At 50.6% G+C, this 20,079-nt stretch overlaps 1 protein-coding gene across 1 annotated transcript in view; it reads right to left on the reverse strand.

The window, feature by feature from the left end:
- Positions 1–6,206: 6,206 nt before the first annotated feature.
- Positions 6,207–20,079, reverse strand: part of CMTM4 (CKLF like MARVEL transmembrane domain containing 4) — a 44,047-nt gene continuing 30,174 nt past the window's right edge. The window contains exons 2-4 of the mRNA XM_056136654.1: positions 16,383–16,559; positions 7,418–7,516; positions 6,207–6,560 (exon numbers count right to left, since the gene is read on the reverse strand). Coding sequence (XP_055992629.1) covers positions 6,396–6,560; positions 7,418–7,516; positions 16,383–16,559 — 441 coding nt within the window. The 3' untranslated portion in view covers positions 6,207–6,395. The remainder of the gene's footprint in view (positions 6,561–7,417; positions 7,517–16,382; positions 16,560–20,079) is intronic.

Genomic DNA, 20,079 nt, shown 5'->3' on the forward strand with positions numbered 1-20,079 from the left:
AGCCAGCCTGAGCCAGGTGGTGCTGACTCGACCCTGAACCAGGTAGGTCATCAACCTCGCCCCCGCCCCGCCACCCGGTGAGTACCAAAAAGTGATCACATGGGAGGCATTACTGACCACCCAAACTGACTTCTTCACCCATCACGAGGACAAAAGCTACAATGTTGGGGTTCAGTAGGTCCCCTCCTTCATTCTACAATGGCTCAGCTAGTCACTCCAGCATCTCCTTGGCCGGGTCCTCCAGGGGAGGGGACACAGAAGGAGCAGCTGGCGTGGTCTCTGGGTCTAGGTCCCAGGGTGTCCTCACAGTAGGGGGCTGTTTTGTTCAGGCTGAAGACCAGAAAGGGCCTCTGCAGGGTGGCCAGGAGTCACGGAGAGCTGTATAAAAGATGAGCCCCCGAGCCCAAGGGGCTCCCTTTCGGGGAGACTGGGAGCAACCTGGGGGGATCTGGAAGTCTGCGCGGCACACAGCATCCCAGGGTGCCCCTCACGAAACAGCGGGGCCCGATGCATGGGGAACCAAGAGCAAGACAGGCACAGGGCTCATCTGTTCCTCCTCAAACGTGCAGCCATCTCCTTTAGGGGAGCCATGGCACCCCAGACAGAGCAAGTGGCTCCCAAATGCCAGGCATGAAGCTACAGATCATTATTTCACAGAAATATACTCTTATCTCTCAGACTATTTAAATAAGCAGAAACGAGATGCTGGGGAGCAAACAGCAGAGAGAACAGGAATAGCCGTTGTCAGTTGACTTTTTTTTCCTTTTTCTCTCTCTCTCCAAAATTAGGTTTAAAGGAAAAATAGCCAGACCTCAAAACGAGCATTGCTGAAAGCAATAGTAAGAGAACACAAGCTAAAATCATGCTACAAAAATAGTGTTATCTGCTTCAACTAAATGTACATCTTTTTTTTTTTAATTTTTCAGTTCCATGATTAACAAGTGCTTATGTGACACACCGAAGGCACCAAGGTGAAGTAATTATTATCTGTCTTAAGAGATAGATATAAAGAATTATCTAAGTTGGGGGAGGGAAGAATACAGTCACCTATAATAAATAATGTTTTGCCATGGGTTTCTGAACCCCAGGAAATTTCAACATATACAAATAGTTTTGATCCCTCACATTCTCTTAGAGAATCAAACAAAATCAAGTTATGGAATGCAAAGCACTGGTTTTATCCACATCAGTTCATTTTATCATGAGGAAGACTTATTTTGAAGGGCTCTCAAGGGCTTTGAGAGTAGGCTGGTGGCCACTTTCTGTGAGCTGAGGCCAACCTGGGGGTCTATCCAGCACCCTGGAGCTGGTCTTTCCCCCACAGCTTATCTCCACACACCCCAGGGGAAAGGACCCGCTCTCTAGGACAGTTGCCACCAATGCAAACTCGGTGGGTTTGTGGGTAACTGGCTTCATTACTGCTGTTTTAAGAAAGCTAGAAAAGAGAGGTGAAATCCCCAAGGTTGAGAAACCGTGTCTAAACACAATAAAAATATAATCCAAACCAAAGAGAGATGTCAGGAACCACCTCTCTGCTTCAAGCCTAAGAGAATGCAAATGCTATTCACCAGGATGAACAAAACTTTCACTTTCAGGAGGTAACTCCAGGACTGGGGCTTGGTAGCATGATTTGTCTCTGTGAGACACCACCTACACTGGACAAAAAAAAAACATACTTCTAGATGGTTACTGAAGGGTTTTTTTTTTTTTCAGAGATAGTTTGGAAATGTCAAATATTTTAAATTGCCATCTCAACCACATCATTCTTAGGAGCCGTGGAGAAAAACATGATTTGTTTTGTTTGGGGGCCACATCCAGAACTCAGGGTTTTATTCCTGGCTCTGCGCGCAGAGATCACTCCTGGCAGGGTTCGGGGGGACCCGATGTGGTGCCAGGGATTGAACCTGGCTCAGTGTGTGCAAGACAAGTGCCTTCCCCCGCTGCACTGTATCACTCTAGCCCAAGAAGCACGTTTTAGAGGCAGGAAAGGGAAAGCACGAGGCGGGTGGTGGGTGGTTTGTCCATCCTAAGTGAGTCACCCATCCAGTCCCCCAGGCCACTTATCTAGAGCTGATTCTGGAACCCAAGACCTCACTTTCCCAAAGACGACCACAATGATGACAAAAAGCTCCCTTAACCAAGGATGTGCTTTCAAGACTGAGCTAGAGCTTCAGTGGCAGCCCCCAGAGCAGAGTCCCACGTGCTGGCTGGTCGCCCCCACCCACCAAGCCCCTCACCTGGCTGCTACAAAGACCTGAGGATTAGAGAAAGCTCTGGAATCTGAAAGTGTCTCAGAAGATGTCCCAGACTGAGTGGGGGACAGCGCCTGGAGCGTTTAGCAGCTTTCGGTGAAGCCTGAGGTAACAGGCAGTCTCTGGCCTTTGCCTTTTGCTGCCTGATGAATCTGATTTCCTGGGAAGCGAGCTAAGAGAGAAGGGCAGCCAGGCCTCGGCGCCGGGATTCAGTGCGGATGGCATGGCAGGTCTCGGCTGCCCAGAGTCACTCCGCCGGCCACAGTTTAGCTCCTCACACCCAGTTAAAAAGGTTCAGAGATTGAGCCAGATGTCAAAGTGTGGTCCCTCTCCAAAAGAGACCCAACCAGCACATGAGGGTCTTCAAGAAGAGGAGCTGGGGGACTGGGAACACTCACTGGGCTGAGCGCATGCTTAGCATGTAGGAGGCCTGGGTTCGAGCCCGAGCACTGCATGAACCCGAGCGCTGAACCTGCCCCCCCGCCTCTCACCCCGGCCCATTAGCACTGCCAAGAGCGAACCCTGAATATTACCCCCACCTCTTAAAAAGTGGCTCTGGGGCCACTCAGAGGACAGGACAGGTGGACGGGCTGTTTGAGGCTTGCTCACTGCATGCAGGAGCCCACACAGGTGTGCAGGCGGAGTCAGCCTCTCAGCGCAGATGGCTCAGCCAAAGTCTGAGTCACTGACAGCTTTGACGGAAGGCAGAGATGCAAACAATTCTAGGGTGGGGAATGCTATCAAGTGTTGCAGTGTCCTCTCCAGAAACAGGGAACTCAAGACACTCCATGAATACCCACTGGCCCAAACCTTCCAAGGGGACAGCCATCCCCAGGGCTGTGTGTGCATGTGTATGTGTAGGGGACAGTCAGTCAGCCCTGAGGGCTAGAGGGAGGGAGGAGGGTATGTGTGTGTGTGTGTGTGTGTTCAGTCCACTGACACAGGTGTCCAGATCAGACAGAATTCTGCATTCATTTCTGAAGGGAAGGTCGTTCCTCTCGGATGGTGCTTGCTCCTCGGAATAACAACCCATTTCCTTTACCTCGAGCCAAACAGACTTCAAGGACTGTCTTATCTGAATCTGCCTCTGTCCCTCTCCTCCTGCTATAGGTCAGCAGGCTTGCATGACTGTGCGCTGGATGATAGGGAAAAGGCAACTCCCTCTATACCTTTACCCGCATGAAGAGAAGAAAAAGAAGAACTAGGGAGGCAAACACCACATCAAACAAGTCAGTGCCAAAATCAACTCGCTGCAGAGATGTCAGTATCTGCATCCGCCTAAAACCACAAATGCTTGAGGGTTTTGCCCAGACCATCTCCAGAAACAAATTCCCATGCATGCAGCCAAGGCATTTCTCTCTCTCTGGCACAGAGAGGGGAGCCAAGCTGTGGGAGCCAAGATCGGGCCACCAGAAGAATGGAGACACACAAGGGTGCCACAGCCTTTCACCGGCCCAAACTTCTGAACTGGAATGACAAATCGCAAAAATAATTTGGCTTCCTTCAATTGGCAAAAAAAAAAAAAATTAAATCCATTTAAGCACCCCCATTCCCCCAAGCCTCAACTGTCTTGTTTGTATAGAGGCAAGAGAAGCTTTCCAATCACCCAGACGCTACTCCCTTTATTGCCTCTCCCAGGCATGCCACCATCTACAACTGGAGACAACATGGTGGCCGCATGCCACAACAGGGAAAGCCCAGATGGGCCACTTCCGGTTATGGAGGGAGCTAATTAAATAGAAATATATTTACAAAAACCATGGAAGGGTCTCACAGCACAAAGGATATTAAATAGTTACAAGGCATAAATAACTTCAAAGATTCTAAGTCTAAGATGCAGCTGACTCCTCACTCTGTGGCCTAAGATGGCAGCACTTCTTGGCCTCCCTTAGTGATTTCATTTCCATAGGCTCCGGAACTACTTCAGGCAGCCCGCAGCATGTCTGGGTGGGGGTGGGAGTAGGGTGCAGACTGAGGTGGGGCCTGCAGGTTCTTTCGAACCAGATGATAAACTGGTTTTACTGAAGAGACTAGGAAGACTCGGCAACAATCTGGCCCTAAGTGGTTTTTGGTGCTTTCTGTTTTTATTCAATCTCACTTCAAAGGAGACTTTTAATGGAGGCCAAGTAACATGATTCCCAGCAGGAGACTTCTGATCAAGTTCGGGTGGTCCTTCCAAGTGGGCCCCATTTTATGCAAGTCTGAGTCTTTGTGACCCTATGTTTGAAGAAAGCTCTTAGAGGGAGGGAACCCCAAATTTTGACTACTTATACACATGCAACAAATGCAAAATAAATAAATACACCAAATAAACATAAAATCCAGAGTCCACCTGTTCCTCAAAAATCGCTCCATATCCCCACTAAAGCCTACACTTCAGGGGCATGATTGGTCCTGCCTTACCACAGCCCTCTCGGAGGGCTGTCATACCCGCTGGGCGACAGGCCCAGGCACTGGGAGATAAGGGACCCATCGGCCCCCGCTAGCTTGCACCCTAGCCCACAGCTATTCTCAGAAGATCGGGAATTTGAATGCATGGCCCAAGGTGCTGTCCTGCAAGGAAACTGCAGCAAAACCCTGGGTTGTATCAGATGCTGGGAGCGGGGGGCTAACCTCCAAGCCCCAACCTTCAGAGGTCACAAAGATATCATTTCCTATGTAATTTCCTATGCAATTTCTGTGTCACCTGACCCACAACCCCTATCCCCAAATCAGAGACAGCTCTTTTAGGAAGAAGGGAGCGTTCACAGGCAGAGATGGACACCTCCTGGCTCCCACCCTCTAATGTTCACCCTTTCATGTTCTCTCCCTGACAGCATGCCCAGAAGCTGTTACAGGCTGAAGAACAAGCTCCAGGGGTTCTCTGGGCTCCTGCAGGCCCTGCCCACTGGCACTGCTTCTCCCTTGGTGAGGGCTCGACGCAGCGGAAGCTAAAGTGATCTGTAAACATTAACAAGTTCCAAGAGTGAAGATTGGATAAGTTCAAATAATTCTCCCTGTCAGAGATACAATTCCTCTCAAACCAAAGACAGAGAAACCCCCAAAACAACAGCATCAAAGGGGTTCGCCGGATTCATTCTCCCCAGGCATCTTCACTTCTCCAAGCATCACTGACACTTCCCCCAACAACTCCCCAGCTTGACGTCCATCGCTGTGGCCCCGAAGCGGCACTCCTGCCTTCTGAAACACGGGCGAAAGGCTGTGATGGAGCAAATTCAAGTATTTTCCATCCTAGACAAACTGACGCGGAATCACTCTCGAACGCTGCTCAGGCCTTTGACAATGAGCATGCACAGCCCTCCCAGAGGCGGGCGTCCGTGCAACCAGGGCTGGGAGCGTGAGCTGTATTTTCTTTTTCCCATGGCTTTTACCTGAGAAGGTAAAATTGCAGAAAGCCTGCAGTTCAGCCTCAGAGGATCGAGAGAGGGAAGGGAACTGGAAAACAGCATCATTCCTGGATTCCTGGGGAGAATGTGGTCATGGCTGGGGTGCTGACTCATGTGAGGAAGAATCAAGTGACTTCTCAGCAGCGGAGGAAAGGGCAGGGGGTCCCTCCCACACGTCAGCAGACTAGTGGAGCTGTCCCAAGAGGACCCCAGTTTTCCCCAGGCCCCCTGCAAAGTCTAGACCAAGCAAAGTGCTCCACCCGCGCACTCATGGCCAGACTTGTGGGCTGGCTGTCCTGACGCCCCAGACGAGAAGACAAGAAGGCGGGCAGGCCCACAGAGAGGAGGCGGCCCAGGCTGCAGAGCGAGTGCTCCACCCCGCCGCTCTGTCTCTCCCTGCAGTCCCCCCGAGAACCCACAGTCTTGAGAGGCCACACATGGATCTCAGAGGACACAGCAACTGGGAGGCCCGCTACCCTGTCGTCCCCTCACCCCCACGCCCCCAGTTACCTAGTACTGGAGAACCAGGGGCCTCCCGTACCCAGTCCTGTCTCGACAGCGGGGCAGGGGGCTTCACGGGGCTTCGCGGCCTCCCAGAGCCAGCCCCAGGGCCACTCCGAAGACCCGTTCTCCAGAAAGACTGCTCCCAAGAGGACAAAATGTAACTGAGTCACACGCAACTCCGGCAGGACGAGGGCGGGGAGACACGAGTGCGAGGAGGGCCGGGGCGAGCGTGGGAGGCGGCCCCGGCAGCGCCTCACGTGTCCAGGCGCTGGATCTCAGGCCGACCGTCCATGTCCCTGGACTCAGTGCGGGCTCGGATGTAGTCGCTGGCGCTCTGCTGCCGGAGGCTGACTCTCCATTTCTGCACCGCCAGGAAGGTGTTCACTGCATATACTGCCGTGGCCAAGAAGCCAAAAATCTAGGAGAAACGGGCCTGGTTAGATCTTGGTGGCAACTGCCCTGCCATGAGATCGCTAGGACTGTGGTGCGTGGCCTCTTCTGTTGGCCTCATGCTCCAACCAGGGTCACGGTCCTGCACTACCTGAAGCCTGCTAGAGCTTTCTTCGGGAGGATTTTGGGGCAGGGATGAGAGGTGGTTGGGAAAATTTTTCCCTACAATTTTGCATCCTCCGTCCTAAGACCAAAGTGATATGTGTTCTTTGGAAAACTGGAATGCTACGAAAATTCAGGGCCCAGAGGAGTCTTTATTTGGCTTTCCCACACTCTGCCAGCCCCAACTTCCAGATAGGGCACTATCCTGAAGAGTAAAAAAAAATGTTAAAAGTCGAGGCTGCGTTCTTCATCCAGCCCCATACTCCCGGCTCTGAGCTCAGGAATCACTCCTGGCAGAGCTTGCGAACCAGATGCAGCGTCTGGGACTGAACCAGAGTCGGCTGCATGCAAGGCACTATCTCTCTGCCCTGAAAGCAGATTTTTTTCCCCCCAGCAGAGCTGGGCATCGAACCCAGAGCCTCACATACGAAAGGTTCAATGCTCTGCTGCTGAGCAATATCCCCAGCCCCAGAACAGATTTCTGATGTGGTGTTTTGAGGACACTTGAGAAAGGCCTGTTGAACAACTTCCTGGTTGACACTGAGGCTGCTGTTTCAGGGATCACACTTTGAAAACCTCACCACATATAGGGAACCTCGCCCTCTCCCACCCACCTCCTCCTCTGCCCTAAAGAGAAAAAGGAACTTGGGGACTCATGCTAGGGGGCAGAGTGGGCAGGACACCCGCGCATCAGCCTGCCGGCAATCAGCCGAGCTTGCTTACCACGGCAGCAATTTCTGCTCCAGTTTTGTGGTTTAAAGCAGCCAGGACTATTGAAGCAATAAAGAAAAAGAAAGTGCTCAGTCCAGTGTTGACCAAATCCTAAAAAAAAAGAAAAGCAAGTCACTGGAAAAGCAATGAAAGAACTTCAGACATCAGCAGCTCGATGCCCCGCCTCCAAAGGCTGCCGATTTGACCTGCAACACCTTGGAAGCTCTGGGTCACTCCAAAGGCAGCGAAGGTCCCTTTACCCGAGAAGCCACCACAGAAAAACTCACATTTTCACCAGCCACACTGCCGTGGGTTTTTTTTTTTTTTTTTTTGTGGGGAAGGAGAGCTCCCTAGCAGTGCACAGGGGGCCACGCAGGGGCCACTCCTAGCAATGCTCAGTCAAACCAGCTGGAAGGCTTGGGGCAGTGGCCTGAGACTACATGCTCAGGCCCGCCCAGTGCAGCTGAGGCCACCAGGAGCCGGTCCTTGCACGAAATGTGCACCGCTGGCTCCTGAGCTGCTATTCCCTGACCTCACTCACATGATGGTTTTCTAAAAATTTTGGTGAGGGGTGGAGGGGTTTAAGTTACAGCTGGTGGTGCTTGGGGGGTCACTCCTGCCGGAGCTCAGAGACCCTCGCACTCAGGCTCAAACCCAGGCCTCTCACATGCAAAGCTCGTGCTCATCCTTTTGAGCTCCTTCTCTAGCGCACATTATTCTTAATGACTTATTATTAGAAACCACAACTGCAAACCCACTAAGGACATGCATACTAACTACTGCCTATAGCGAGCCCACTCCCATTTTTACTGAGATACCTGATTTAAAATGCTCTTAATGAGAGTTTTGTGTATATACCATTCCAATATCACATCCACCACAATTATTTTTGTCACTGGAGTTTCTTTGGTTTTTGTTTCGTTTTGTTTTTTAAGAAAACACATCCAAATCATTCTGGCTTAGCCTGAAATCCCCTCCAAGGTCTGGATGTACCGGTCAAATCTTCTCCAACACCCCCTCTTTCATTTCTGACATTCCCAGCACTAGCCTTCAGCCCTGAGAGCACGAGGAGCCAGACCTCAAATTCTTTCTGACAGTCTTTCAAGCCTCGGTCCTAAAGCCTAGAGGATTTCCTCCTAAGCTGCTTGCAAAGCAAATTAGGTTACAGATCCAATCTTCAGAGTTTTAACTCCTGTCTCACCTGTCAACTGAGTAGAGAGCAGTGACTGAGAGCCATGGCCAGTGCAGGCCACTAACCTCCCATGGCTTTGCTGTATCTGACATGAACACAGCATCCCCTCCTGCCGGGGTGGTTTAAAGGAGTAAGTGAAACAACACAAGCATCACGCCCAGTGCCAGTAAGGGCTCACTCTCCATAGTGCTTTTGCATCAGCACCCCAGACACTCGTGGTCATACCCAAGTGCCTCTCCAGCCTCTCTGAGAAGAAAATCTAGGACTCGCTGGATAGATAGCATAGTGGGTAGGGCCTGCCTGCACACAGCTGACCCAGCTTCAACCCCTGCTACCACATATGATCCTTCAAACATCACCAGGAGTGATCCATGAGTGCAGAGCCAGGAGTGAGCCCTCAACACTTTCAGGTGTGGCCCCAAAACCACATATACAAAAATCTAGGACCTATCACCACCAAAAGGATTCCCAGTGGGGCACCTGTCTTACACGCAGCCGACCCAGGTTTGATTCCTGCACCCCATATGGTCCCCCATTGCAACAAGGGATGATTCCTGAGTGCAGAGCCTAGAGTAAGCCCTGAGTACAGCCAGGTTTGGCCCCAAAACCAAAAAACTAAAATAAAATTGCTTTTGTTTTCAATTTGACTTATTCATTGGATGCGGTGGCAGGGGTTGAAGCCAGGGCTTCATACATGCAAAGCAAATGCTCTCTCGCCAGGTGACACGCAGGCCAGCAGCTCTTCTTTATAAAGATGCAGTGACTTAGTACCAAGCATGTGCCAGGGACCCCCCAATACACAGCCCTGTCAGTGCTCTCACACTGGCTCCAGGAAAGCAGCAAAGCAGTGATTTCAAGAAACCTATTTTTTGAAGTGTCTGCCAACATGACAGTTTCCAGCTGTGCTTGTGAGCATCAGGGCCAATGGGCCACAGATTCACGCCAAAAAGGTCCGGCTGCCCTTGGCTCCAGCAAAGGTGTTGTAGGGGTGAAAAAAAACATAAAACATACTTTGCAAACCAAAGACACTCCGAAATGGGGAAAATATCTTGGGGCACAAAACTATGTTTAAACATCAAACACAGTAATGTGTACATTAATGGCAGCTGTTTAAAAACAGAACTGTGATCAAGGGTCCAGGAGCAAAGGTTTTGAAGAGGCCCATGTTATTTTGCCTGTGAATTTCACATTTGGAAACTCATCTTCATTGTCACATTAGTACAGTTAGTCCAAGTATTAGTTAAAATGGCATTATTTTAAATAGCAAGGTAAAGGAAGCAAATAACATGTTTAATGCCAAGGGCTGCTAAATAAAATGACATTTACAGAATGAAACACTAGGCAGTCATTAAAAATGATGACAGAGTCAGAAAGATGGCTCAGTCAGCTGAGAGCATGCTTTGCAGGTGTGAGGCCTGAGTCTGATTCCCTGCACCATTTAATCCTCCAAGAGCCAACAGTAGCATTCCCTGTTCCCAGTCCCCAGCACAGAGCTGGTCTGGCTGAAAAAACAGACAAAACATTTTCAATTAGTTTTATATAGCTGTACATTTCATATACATGGTATTTATAAGTTTAAATGAAAAAAATCATGACTTTAATAATTGCAGTGTTTTCATGCATTATGTGAAATTTAATCTAGTGAAAGCCATCTAGAAGATTCGATCCATGTACTACTAGTGGTTATTGCTGGACAGTTTGCATCACACATAACTTTTAACAAGCAGCTTCACTACTATAAAGCCCTTATATCACAGACATTTGGGTTGGGCCACACTTGGTGGTGCTCAGGTCTTACTCCTGGCTCTATGCCCAGAGATTACTCCTGGCAGTGCTAGGGGACCATATGCGGTGCAGGGGATTGACCTGGGGTTAGCTGCATGCAAGACAAGCATCTGTACTATCTCTCCACCACCCTCCTATATCATGTAACATACCCAACAAAAGGTACAAGTCAATCACCATAATTTAAGCTTAGAACATTTTTCAGTCCTCCACAAAAGAAAATCTTGGGATCAGAGCTATATAGTACAGTGGGGAGGGCATGCCATGCATGAAGCCGGCAAGAAGCGCTGTTTCCAACAGGGCAGCTCTGAGGTGAGCACGCACACACAGAGTGCAGGAATTGATCTTGGGTCACCTGTGTAAGACAGGTGCCCCACCAGGGGTCCTCCTGGTGCTGATAGGTCCTAGATTTTTGTAAGTGTAGTTTTGGGGCCACACCTGGAAGTGTTGAGGGCTTCCAAGTACTCCCTGTCAGGACAGAAAAATAGGATTCAGCACTGCCCCCCCACCTCTGAAGTAGGCTATTTTCTTTTTTGTGGGGGTTGCCTTAGGGGGGGCCACACCTGGCAATGTTCAGGGTTTACTCCTGGCTCTGCACTCAGGAATCACTTTTTTTTTTTTTAAATAGACCACCATGAGAGGGGCTAGAGCGATAATACAGCAGGTAGGGTGTTTGTATGCGGCTGACCCAGGTTCGATTCCCAGCATCCCATATGGTCCCCCAAGCACCGCCAGGACTATTTCCTTAGTGCAAAGCCAGGAATAATCCCTGAGCATCACCGGGTGTGATCCATCCCAAAAGTCAAAAAATAAATAAATAAACCACCATGAGATACACTCAGAAATCACTCCTGGCAGGATCGAATCCAGGTCGGCCACGTGCAAGGCAATGCCCTTGCCACAGTATTATCACTTCGGCCCCATTAAGTCCATCTTCTTTATGTCATGAAGCTGAAAGCTCATCCCTGAAGGGCACACAAGGTCTCTACTGGCCCCCTGGATGATTCCAGCATTCCAGGGGGCAATATACCCACAAGGGGACACTGCTAATCTGTAAGTTGACCAGGTCTAGAAATGGCATAACGTAATAAGAGGCAGAACATACATGGAATTCCAAAGAAAGGGAAAGTTTTTGGGGTGGTGATTTATTAGGTCTACGTACCACCCAGATTCTGACCACATTTAGTGGTCCTCCTGGATTACCCTGGCCACTGTAAACCACCTTGGAACAAGTGGGTGAGGTTCTCACATGCAAAGGAACTACAAGTGTAGAATAAGGCCGGAGGTCGTCCATCGGTCACTTGGTCCCTCCACCTCAACTTTTCTTGGCTCCAGTTGGTCTTAGGTTCCAACTGGCCTGCAGCCTGACATACTGCGTCTGGCATCTGAAGCACATTAACTCCATTGGCAAAAACGTATAAGGCTTCCAGGCCCTGAGTGTGCTTGCAAGAAAAACCTGATCAAAGACGGAAAGGGTCGGCTCCTCTCTGGAAAGAAAGATGGCGGCCGCACGGGAGCCTTGTGGACAGCAGGTTTGAGCCGGGGGCGGGGGGCAGCAGGGACCTCATGGGAAGGGGGGCGTTCTGGGCCGTCCTTCACGCCCGACCGAGGTCACCAGCTGCCCCCCACGAGCGGCTCTCCAGCACGGCCACGACTCCAGAGCACAGAAACCAATCTCTTAACTAACTAACTTTTAATAGAAATACTTCCAGGGTTAATAAGTGAAACAGCAGAAATCCAAAACCGCGCGGCCGCAATAGCGGCCATGCGACATCATTTTATTCTTAAACCAAGCTGTAGAAAGCAAATCATTTCACAACACTGTTTCAGCATATCTGATGGGGGGGGGGGAGTCGTAAACTCTAAACAATAATTGTGCATCTTCTATCGAAACAATGTATCTAGTCAAAGTAGATAGAGTATTAACTAGAACTCATCTGCCTCACAGGAATTGGGAGGGGTGAGAGGTGGGGTTCTATTGGGGTTCACGGTTAAAAATAAGTATTGGTAAAGGGAAATGTGTTTGATACTTACATGACTGAGACCTAAACCCGAAAGCTCTGTAACTTTTCCCACAGTGATTCAATAAAGAAATAATTAAAAAAAAAAAAAAGACAAAGACGGAAAGGGTCGAGGTGGCTGGCACTGCTGAAGGACAGGTGCGATAATCCCTGTCTTGGTATAAGCACACGGGTGTTTGCTTCATCGGCGTAAGGACACTCCGTCAGGCACACACGTGGGGAGTTCCCTTTCTAGGAGAGCTAAGGGGATCTGATTCCTCCCCCGTGTCAGTCAGGGCACAGCATGTTTGTCCTGGCCATCCTCCTGTCTCCCTATGAATAGAGCTGGACAATATGTGTCCTTTGGGACTGGCTCCTGTCACTTAGCCATGAGCTATGTCTATTCATGTCCCAGCAAAGCACCAAGATGTCCTTTTCACGACCACGGATATGTCCCTGTACAGAGGCACCGTTTACTCCATCCCTTCATCCTGAGGTGTTTTTCACCAGGGGTGATAATGAAGCACTCAGCTATGCACCGACAGGCTTTTCTAGAGATTTGTTTCCCCTGGGTTGGCACATGATCTCTTTGTTCAGTCCCTTCCTCCCTACCTCCTTCTCATTCTCTTGGCTCTAACCTCAGGAATCACTCCCAGTGGGGCTCAGGGGACCTAATGTGCTACCAGAGATCAAACTAGTGTTTAAGGCAAGCACCTTACCCTGGCCTAGCTCTCCAGGTCCTTCTAGTTTTTCTAACAACAAGGATTAAAACAGGAATACTGTAAAATTTAGTCAGCATCATCTACTTGAGTTCCTTGGCCAGGAAACAAAATCAAGGCTTGTAAATCCAGCCTTCATGTTAGGAACATACATGGCATGTCTTCAGATAAGAATCTGGGGGGTGGGAGTCGGGGACCAGGTCAACAGATACTTAATTTTTTTTGTAATTCATTTATTGGGACATGGATGCTATTGGCCACTGGCTTTCCAATTTGCCAGCCATCCCACCACTGCATCTCTTCCCCAAATACTTATGCTTCCTGTCTGGCCCCTAAAATGCCCAAGCTGCCACTCCTTATACCAGGAGATGAAGAGGAAGGTCAAGGATAGGAGCTAAGCCATCACCCCCCACGTATCCATGCTCTCTGGTTTCCACGGGTCTAAGTGCATGCAATGCTAGCAGAGCAGGATCTGGCTCGGAGGGCGCTAAGTCAAGGCTTACGAGCTTTGTTTGGCCCAGAGCTAGGTTTGTCTTGCATAGTGTTTAAAACAAATTTGAACAAGCTAACATTTGAACACAGGAATGCACGTAAAAAAAAACTCACTTCTCAAAAACAACAAAGGGCCAGAAAGATAGTAAAGGGGTAAAGGTCCTGCATGCCATGCACACACGTGACCCTGGTTTGAATCCCCTGCACTGTATGTGGTCCCCTAAGCAGCCGTGGGAGTGATCCTTGAACACAGAGCCAGTGACAAGACGACAGCCAGGAATGAGCCCAGCGTGTTAGCCTTTGTACTCTCTCTTGGTCCATCTGGCATTTTCCCTAAATCTTCCCTGACCTACTCTTGACCTCCCACCCCGAGGTACCCACAGCTGCCTTCCTTGCCTGTGCTCTTCCCAGGCCTCACCCCAAACTGGATCCTGTGGAATGCATGGCTCCGAGAAGGCCTGGTCCCTATATTCTATCCCCAAGCCGAGCACAAAGTGGGGCCAGCAGATCAGAGAGGAGACATGGGTGAAGAGGGGCAGCAGCAGCTGATAGTCACACAACTGCTCCACAATCAGAAGGGGCTGGGGGCGGGCTAGTCCCCGCTCTGTGCCTGCATGAAGAAGGGCCACTCAGTGGAGCAGCTGAAGATCAAACTGAGATCAGCCACATGCAGGGCAAATGCATGATCCCTGTACTGTCTCTCCAGTTGCATCATCACATTAGATTAACAATTCTGTCAACATTCCCTCATGGACAACACCCAGTTTATCTTAGAAGTAACCAAGGCCAGAGAGACACATCACTCAATCGGCCGGGGCACAGGCTTTGCATGCAGGAGGCCCACGTTTTGCATGCCTGGTGTCACATGGATCCCAGAGAACCGCCAGGAGCAACCTCCAAGCACTGAGCGGAGAGTAGCCCCTGAGCGCCGCAGGGTGAGGTCCCCAACAAAAACCCAATAAATAAATAAATCACTGGAACACTAAACTGCCTAAGTTCTATCCCCAGAACTTGGACAAAATGCCTCTGGTGTCCTGAGATGTTAGAACATAGATTTAAATGCCCATCATGCTGTTCTCAGTACAAAGTGCTTTCGAGGGCCACCGAAACCACTCGCAACTCCCCTTCTAGTTTTCCTCCAGGGAGTTGGGGCCCACTGCAGCTTGTCAGAAAGACCCCACCCCAAGGAGCTCCACTGGAATGGTCCAGCCAGGCAAGATGACTGCCTCTGGCCAAGTCCCTGGCTCCTGAGAGCGGGCATACGGGTGACACCAGCCAAGGAGATTGGAGCTCGTGGGAGGGGGGTGGGGGGGCGCTCAGCGCCTGCTCAACAGCTGTGATGCCATGGGGTTCTCCTCCCACAGGCACAGAAGGCGCAGAAGGTACAGGCAGCCCAGCCTGCCTTTCTGCCTGCTGGTTTCCTCTGAGCTCCTCCTACTTGTGCTTATTCACAAAGAAATTAAAAAAAAAATCACTATTAAGTTCCCTTTCTTGTTCAGCATAGTGAGTGCAGTAACACAAGCCCAGGACAATAGACCGGTGAGCAGCGAGCCTGAAACACAGTTTGGACTCAGACAGTGGAGAGAAGAGGACCCCATCCCACTCAAGATGCTCTGGTGGGGGTCAGAGATAGTCCAAGGGGGTGAGGCATTGCCTTTCGTGCAGCTGATCCGGGCTGGAATTCCAGCACCACAAGTGGCCCCCTGAGCAGAACCAGATGTAGCCCATAAGCATCACTGGGGAGTGGTCCCCAAAACACAACAACAAGGACTGATAGCCCACAAAAATCTCCATGAGGTTTCCTGATTGCTACAAGGTTCATAAAATTCCTAGGATGTGTAAATTCTCTGTTCTCATTCATTCCTTTTCTTTTTGTTTTTGAGCCACACCAAGTGGTATTCAGGGATCACTCCTGGTGGGCTGGGGGACCCATATGTGGTATTGACGGTAGAACCTGGGTCAGATGTATGTAAGGCAAGCACCTGACCCGCTGTACTCTCTCTGGCCCTCATATTTTCGATTCTTTCAGAATCAGTAGTTTTGAGTCCAATACGAAAACAATATGCCAACAGACCCATTCTGTTTTCAGAGGATCATGAGAGTAAAATAACATCACTGAAAGGGTCAAAATAATTCTGCTACCATGAAGGAAAATAAAATTCACTTTTAGTCGGCCCAGTAAATAAATTAAAATTTTCACAGTTCACTCTGATGGTGGTGACCGTGTAGTAACCTTGTACAACAAAGCTGTAAAAACAACCACTACTATAACCATGTTACCTAAAATACAGTAAAAAATAAAATTTCAAGTTTTGCAACTGGGGGCCAGAGATAACACAAGTATGGGTAGGGTGCTTGCCTTGCATGTAGCCAACCTGGGTTTGACTGTTGGTATCCCATGTGGTCCCGGAAGCCCCACCAGGAGTGACCGCTAAGCACAGACCCAGGAGTAAGCCCTGAGCACAGCCAAGTGACTCAACAAAAAAACAGAAAAGTCCACAGTTGAATTACAAGTAAAAAGTGAAGAGAGGTCCTGAAAGAGAGCTCGAGGATCCTTTCTTTGCATGCTGCAAGGCTTGATCCCCAGCACCGCCTGGTCCTTGGAGCGACTCCTGAACACAGCCAAGAGGAGCGTCCTGAGCACCAGCAGGGGTGCTCCCTCCCACCCCAGCCAGGCAACAGCAACAGTGCATGAATGGCTGGCCACTATGCATGAGGTGAGGGATCCGGCTTTCCCTGGCCGCCAAGATGCTCTCACTCTGCAGAGGCAGCTGCTGGCCCGTACTCACAGTCAGGTTCCAGTTGATCTGCGGGATCCTCATGTGCAGGTTGAGACTAAACAGGATCAGCAGGACGCCCGTCACCACGAACGCACTGCAGCTCACAAACTCAAAGAAGTAGAGGCCTTCACACGGGGAGCACTCCAGGATGGTCTCGATGCAGATGAATGCAGTCAGGGCTAGAACCTGGGAGGGAGGGAAGCACAGTGGGCACGTGTCGGCTTAGACACACCTGCCACCCAGTGCTGCTGCATTGACACTCTGGCCCCACGACACTGCTGTCCCCAAAATGATCTGGGAAGGGAGATGGCTACAGAAGCTGAGCACACTTGTCTAGCACAAGCAAGGCCCTTCACACTCCATGCCCCCTCCCTCCCCAGGATGCCAGGGGGTGGCCCCGGGCATCCCAGCATCAGTGAGTGTGGCCCTTACTAGAAATACATAAAAGATCTGGGGCTAGACCCCAGTTTGATCCCCAGCAGCACACATCAGGTCTCTTCTGGCACCGCCAGGTGTCACCCCTGAGCACAGAGCCAAGAGTAAACCCTTAGCACCACCAGCCTCTTCCCCCAAAAATGACCCAGGGTTGGAGAAACAGTTCAGTGAACTGAGCACATACAGGAGACCCAGGTTCAATGTCGATACTACATGGTCCTCCAAGCACCGCCAGGAGCAGCCCCCAAGCACTGAGCTGGTAGCAGACCCCAAGCTTGACAGGTGTGAGGCGGGCAGGGGAGAGGCTGGGCAGGCTGACTCAATTCTTAGCAAAGAGCAGCTTCGGGGGTCTTAATGAAAGAAGGATCTGAGTCCTAATGTGAAGAGCTGAGTCCCGGGCAGAGGAGCAGGACCAGTCTCAGCCGTGTCTAGCCTGTCCTCTGCCACTAGAGTGGACGCCACTGATACACTCCTTTGAAGCCATTTGCTCCAGAGCGGGAAGGTCGTGTCCTAGTGGTGTCCCACCCAAAGCCATCAGGACTGACTCTGTGGTCCAGGTGCTACTGGGACTGTACTCTCTCCACCCCCTGGGCAGGTGGTCCTGGGCTCCCTTCTCCTCTCTCCCGCAAACAAGAGTATGGAGAGACGGCACATCTGCCAGTCAGGCCGTGCCAGGGCCACCTCCTCCTGTCAGTCTGTCCCATGAACGGAAGGGGCTCTGCTTGCCACGGGGCTGATACTCGGCTGATCCACACCCTCCAAAACAATGCTCAGCTCTTCACATTCCTCCTGGAAGGCAGCACACGGTCCACAGCCCTCTCGGCTCACACATCAGCATCTCCTAATGCACTCCTTCCCACCCTGTAGAAACTAACTCCCCATCTGAATTACACGCCTGACTCGCAACCAATTCACAAAGAAATAGTTCATAGGAGGGAAACTCCAAAACTTTTTTTTTTAAACGCCTGTAATTGGATCTATTAATCTCAGGGCAAAATGTAAAATAACACGCTGCTTGATGAGTTACAAATGTTTCTGGTATGCCAACTTCATCTGGATTGGTGTGGGAAGGTTAACTAACACCTACAGGCTTCACATCACAAAGAAAATGGCTTCAGGAAGGTGAAACCAGGCAGTGAACAGAGAACATTCAAATGCCCAGCTCTCGCGCTCACTGTCTAATGGTCTGAACATAGAGCGTGTATTACCAAATACAGTGTGCTGGGCGGTGAAAAGAACAAAGGAGAGAAATTAAGACGGGATGGAGAGAGGAAGAACAGAGTGGGCTGATGTACTCTGGGTCTGAAAAGGCCCCCTTGATGAACAGAATTTGGGGGGCGGGGGGCGGACCACAGCAGGATGTGGCCTTGGCTGCGTCCTAAAGAGAGATGGCCAGGAGAAATGCCCAGCAGTCAGTGACGGGGCCTCAGGGGGCTAGAGGACAGAGCCCTTCCCAGTCCCCTTCCACTGCCAACTGACCAGGACTGGGATGAAGAGGCTGACAGGTTCCCACCAGGGTGGCTAATTATGACTGAATCTCAAAACGCAGCAAGTGCGGGGGAAGGACTGGCCGGTCATGTCCTGCCCCCATACAACCTGAAGGGCTGTTCCCAGAGCCACAGAGGGCGAGGCACGGTGACGGCCATGGACCTTCCTGGACAGTATGGGGACCGAGGGGGGACCGCAGGGGCCTCTGGCTCTCCCTCCAGGCACACAGGAAGGCTGGAGACCGGGGCTGAGAGAGTTCCCTGAGGCACGGTACTTATTACAAAATCTGAACATTCCCAACCCCTCACGAGCACCAGCAACCCTGGAAAGGAACTCTATGCTCACGGGGGGGGGGGGGGGGGGGGGGGGGGGTTTCCCTCTGAAAAATCTACACGAGCAACTGCAATCAGTGAAGGCTGTGCTCTTTTGCCGCCCTGATTCAGAGTGGCCCAGCTGGTGACGGAACTGCAGTGGGCATTTGGGGGATCTGGCTAACTGAAGGATGAAAGAGACATTCATTAACTGATGGGATAGGGGTTCAGATGCATGCCCTGAATGACCCTGCTCCCATCCAGCGTGGCTGCTGTGACCCTGAAGGTTTCCAAGCCACAGTGACCCTGGTGGTCCGCAGAACCACAGGCTCCACAGCCTCGCCCACAGGCACTGAGTCAGTTGTTCTGGGTGACTGAAAGTCACCAGGAGAGGTCCCCAGGTCCACTGAGCACTGCTTGGGAGACAACCCCACAAAAAATTTTATTTGGGGCATAGCCTTTACTTCCACACAGCTAAGTTATTACAGCTTCCCCGCTGGGAGAACCATTCCAGCGCCCAGGGACCACTTTAGTTCATAATTTTGTATATTTATCAATACTATGCTATTGAATTCTGCATTTTTAATGAAGAATCTTTTCCTTAAAACTGAACTTCCAGGGGCTGGAGCAATAGCACAGCAGGTAGGGTGTTTGCCTTGCACGCGGCCAACCCAGGTTCGATTCCCAGCATCCCATATGGTCCCCCAAGCACCGCCAGGAGTAATTCCTGAGTGCATGAGCCATGAGTTAACCCCTGTGCATCGCTGGGTGTGACCCAAAAAGAAAAAAAAAAAACCTGAACTTCCAGGGGCTGGAATGATAGTACAGCAGGTAGAGTGTTTGGCTTGCACACGGTCAACTCAGATTTGATCCCTGGCATCCATATGGTCCCCTAAGCTCCGCCAGGAGTGATTCCTGAGTGCAGAGCCAGGAGTAAGCACATTACCGGATGTGGCCCAAAAAACAAAACAAGAAAAAAAAAGTGGATGCCCAAACTGTACGTCTCAATTCTTTCAAAACCTGGCTCTATGTCTGGGTCTGGGCAATGGACACAGCATCTGTGACTCTGGCAACTGGCCACCACTGGGCCCCAGAAACAACTGTGCCGGGTGCCCTTTCCTACCACAGCAGCCAGCCACACTCCAGGCACCTTTAAGACTTAGGGTCAGCCAACTCCCCACAGCCCTGCAGGCATGTATGACATGGGCGAAAAGTAAATCTTCCTCATGGGAGCCACTAAAAATCAGAGTCTGTTTATGACCACAGCTCGTTCCAGTACAAGCCTGCCAAAAGGGTGCTTTGTACATCTGCATGTGCCCTGTGTCCCATAAGAAACCGCTGCCTGACTTGCTCTGAGACACAAGGGACCCTAATGGTTTCATACAAACTCACACCAGCTGGTCAAGGTAAAAAAAAAAAATGCTATTAAACTCTTTAAAACAAAGCAGCACATTAAATAGCTATAATTCTGT

The sequence above is a fragment of the Sorex fumeus genome, unplaced genomic scaffold (genome assembly GCF_029834395.1).
Source record: "Sorex fumeus unplaced genomic scaffold, SorFum_2.1 ptg000122l, whole genome shotgun sequence".
Taxonomy (NCBI): domain Eukaryota; kingdom Metazoa; phylum Chordata; class Mammalia; order Eulipotyphla; family Soricidae; genus Sorex; species Sorex fumeus.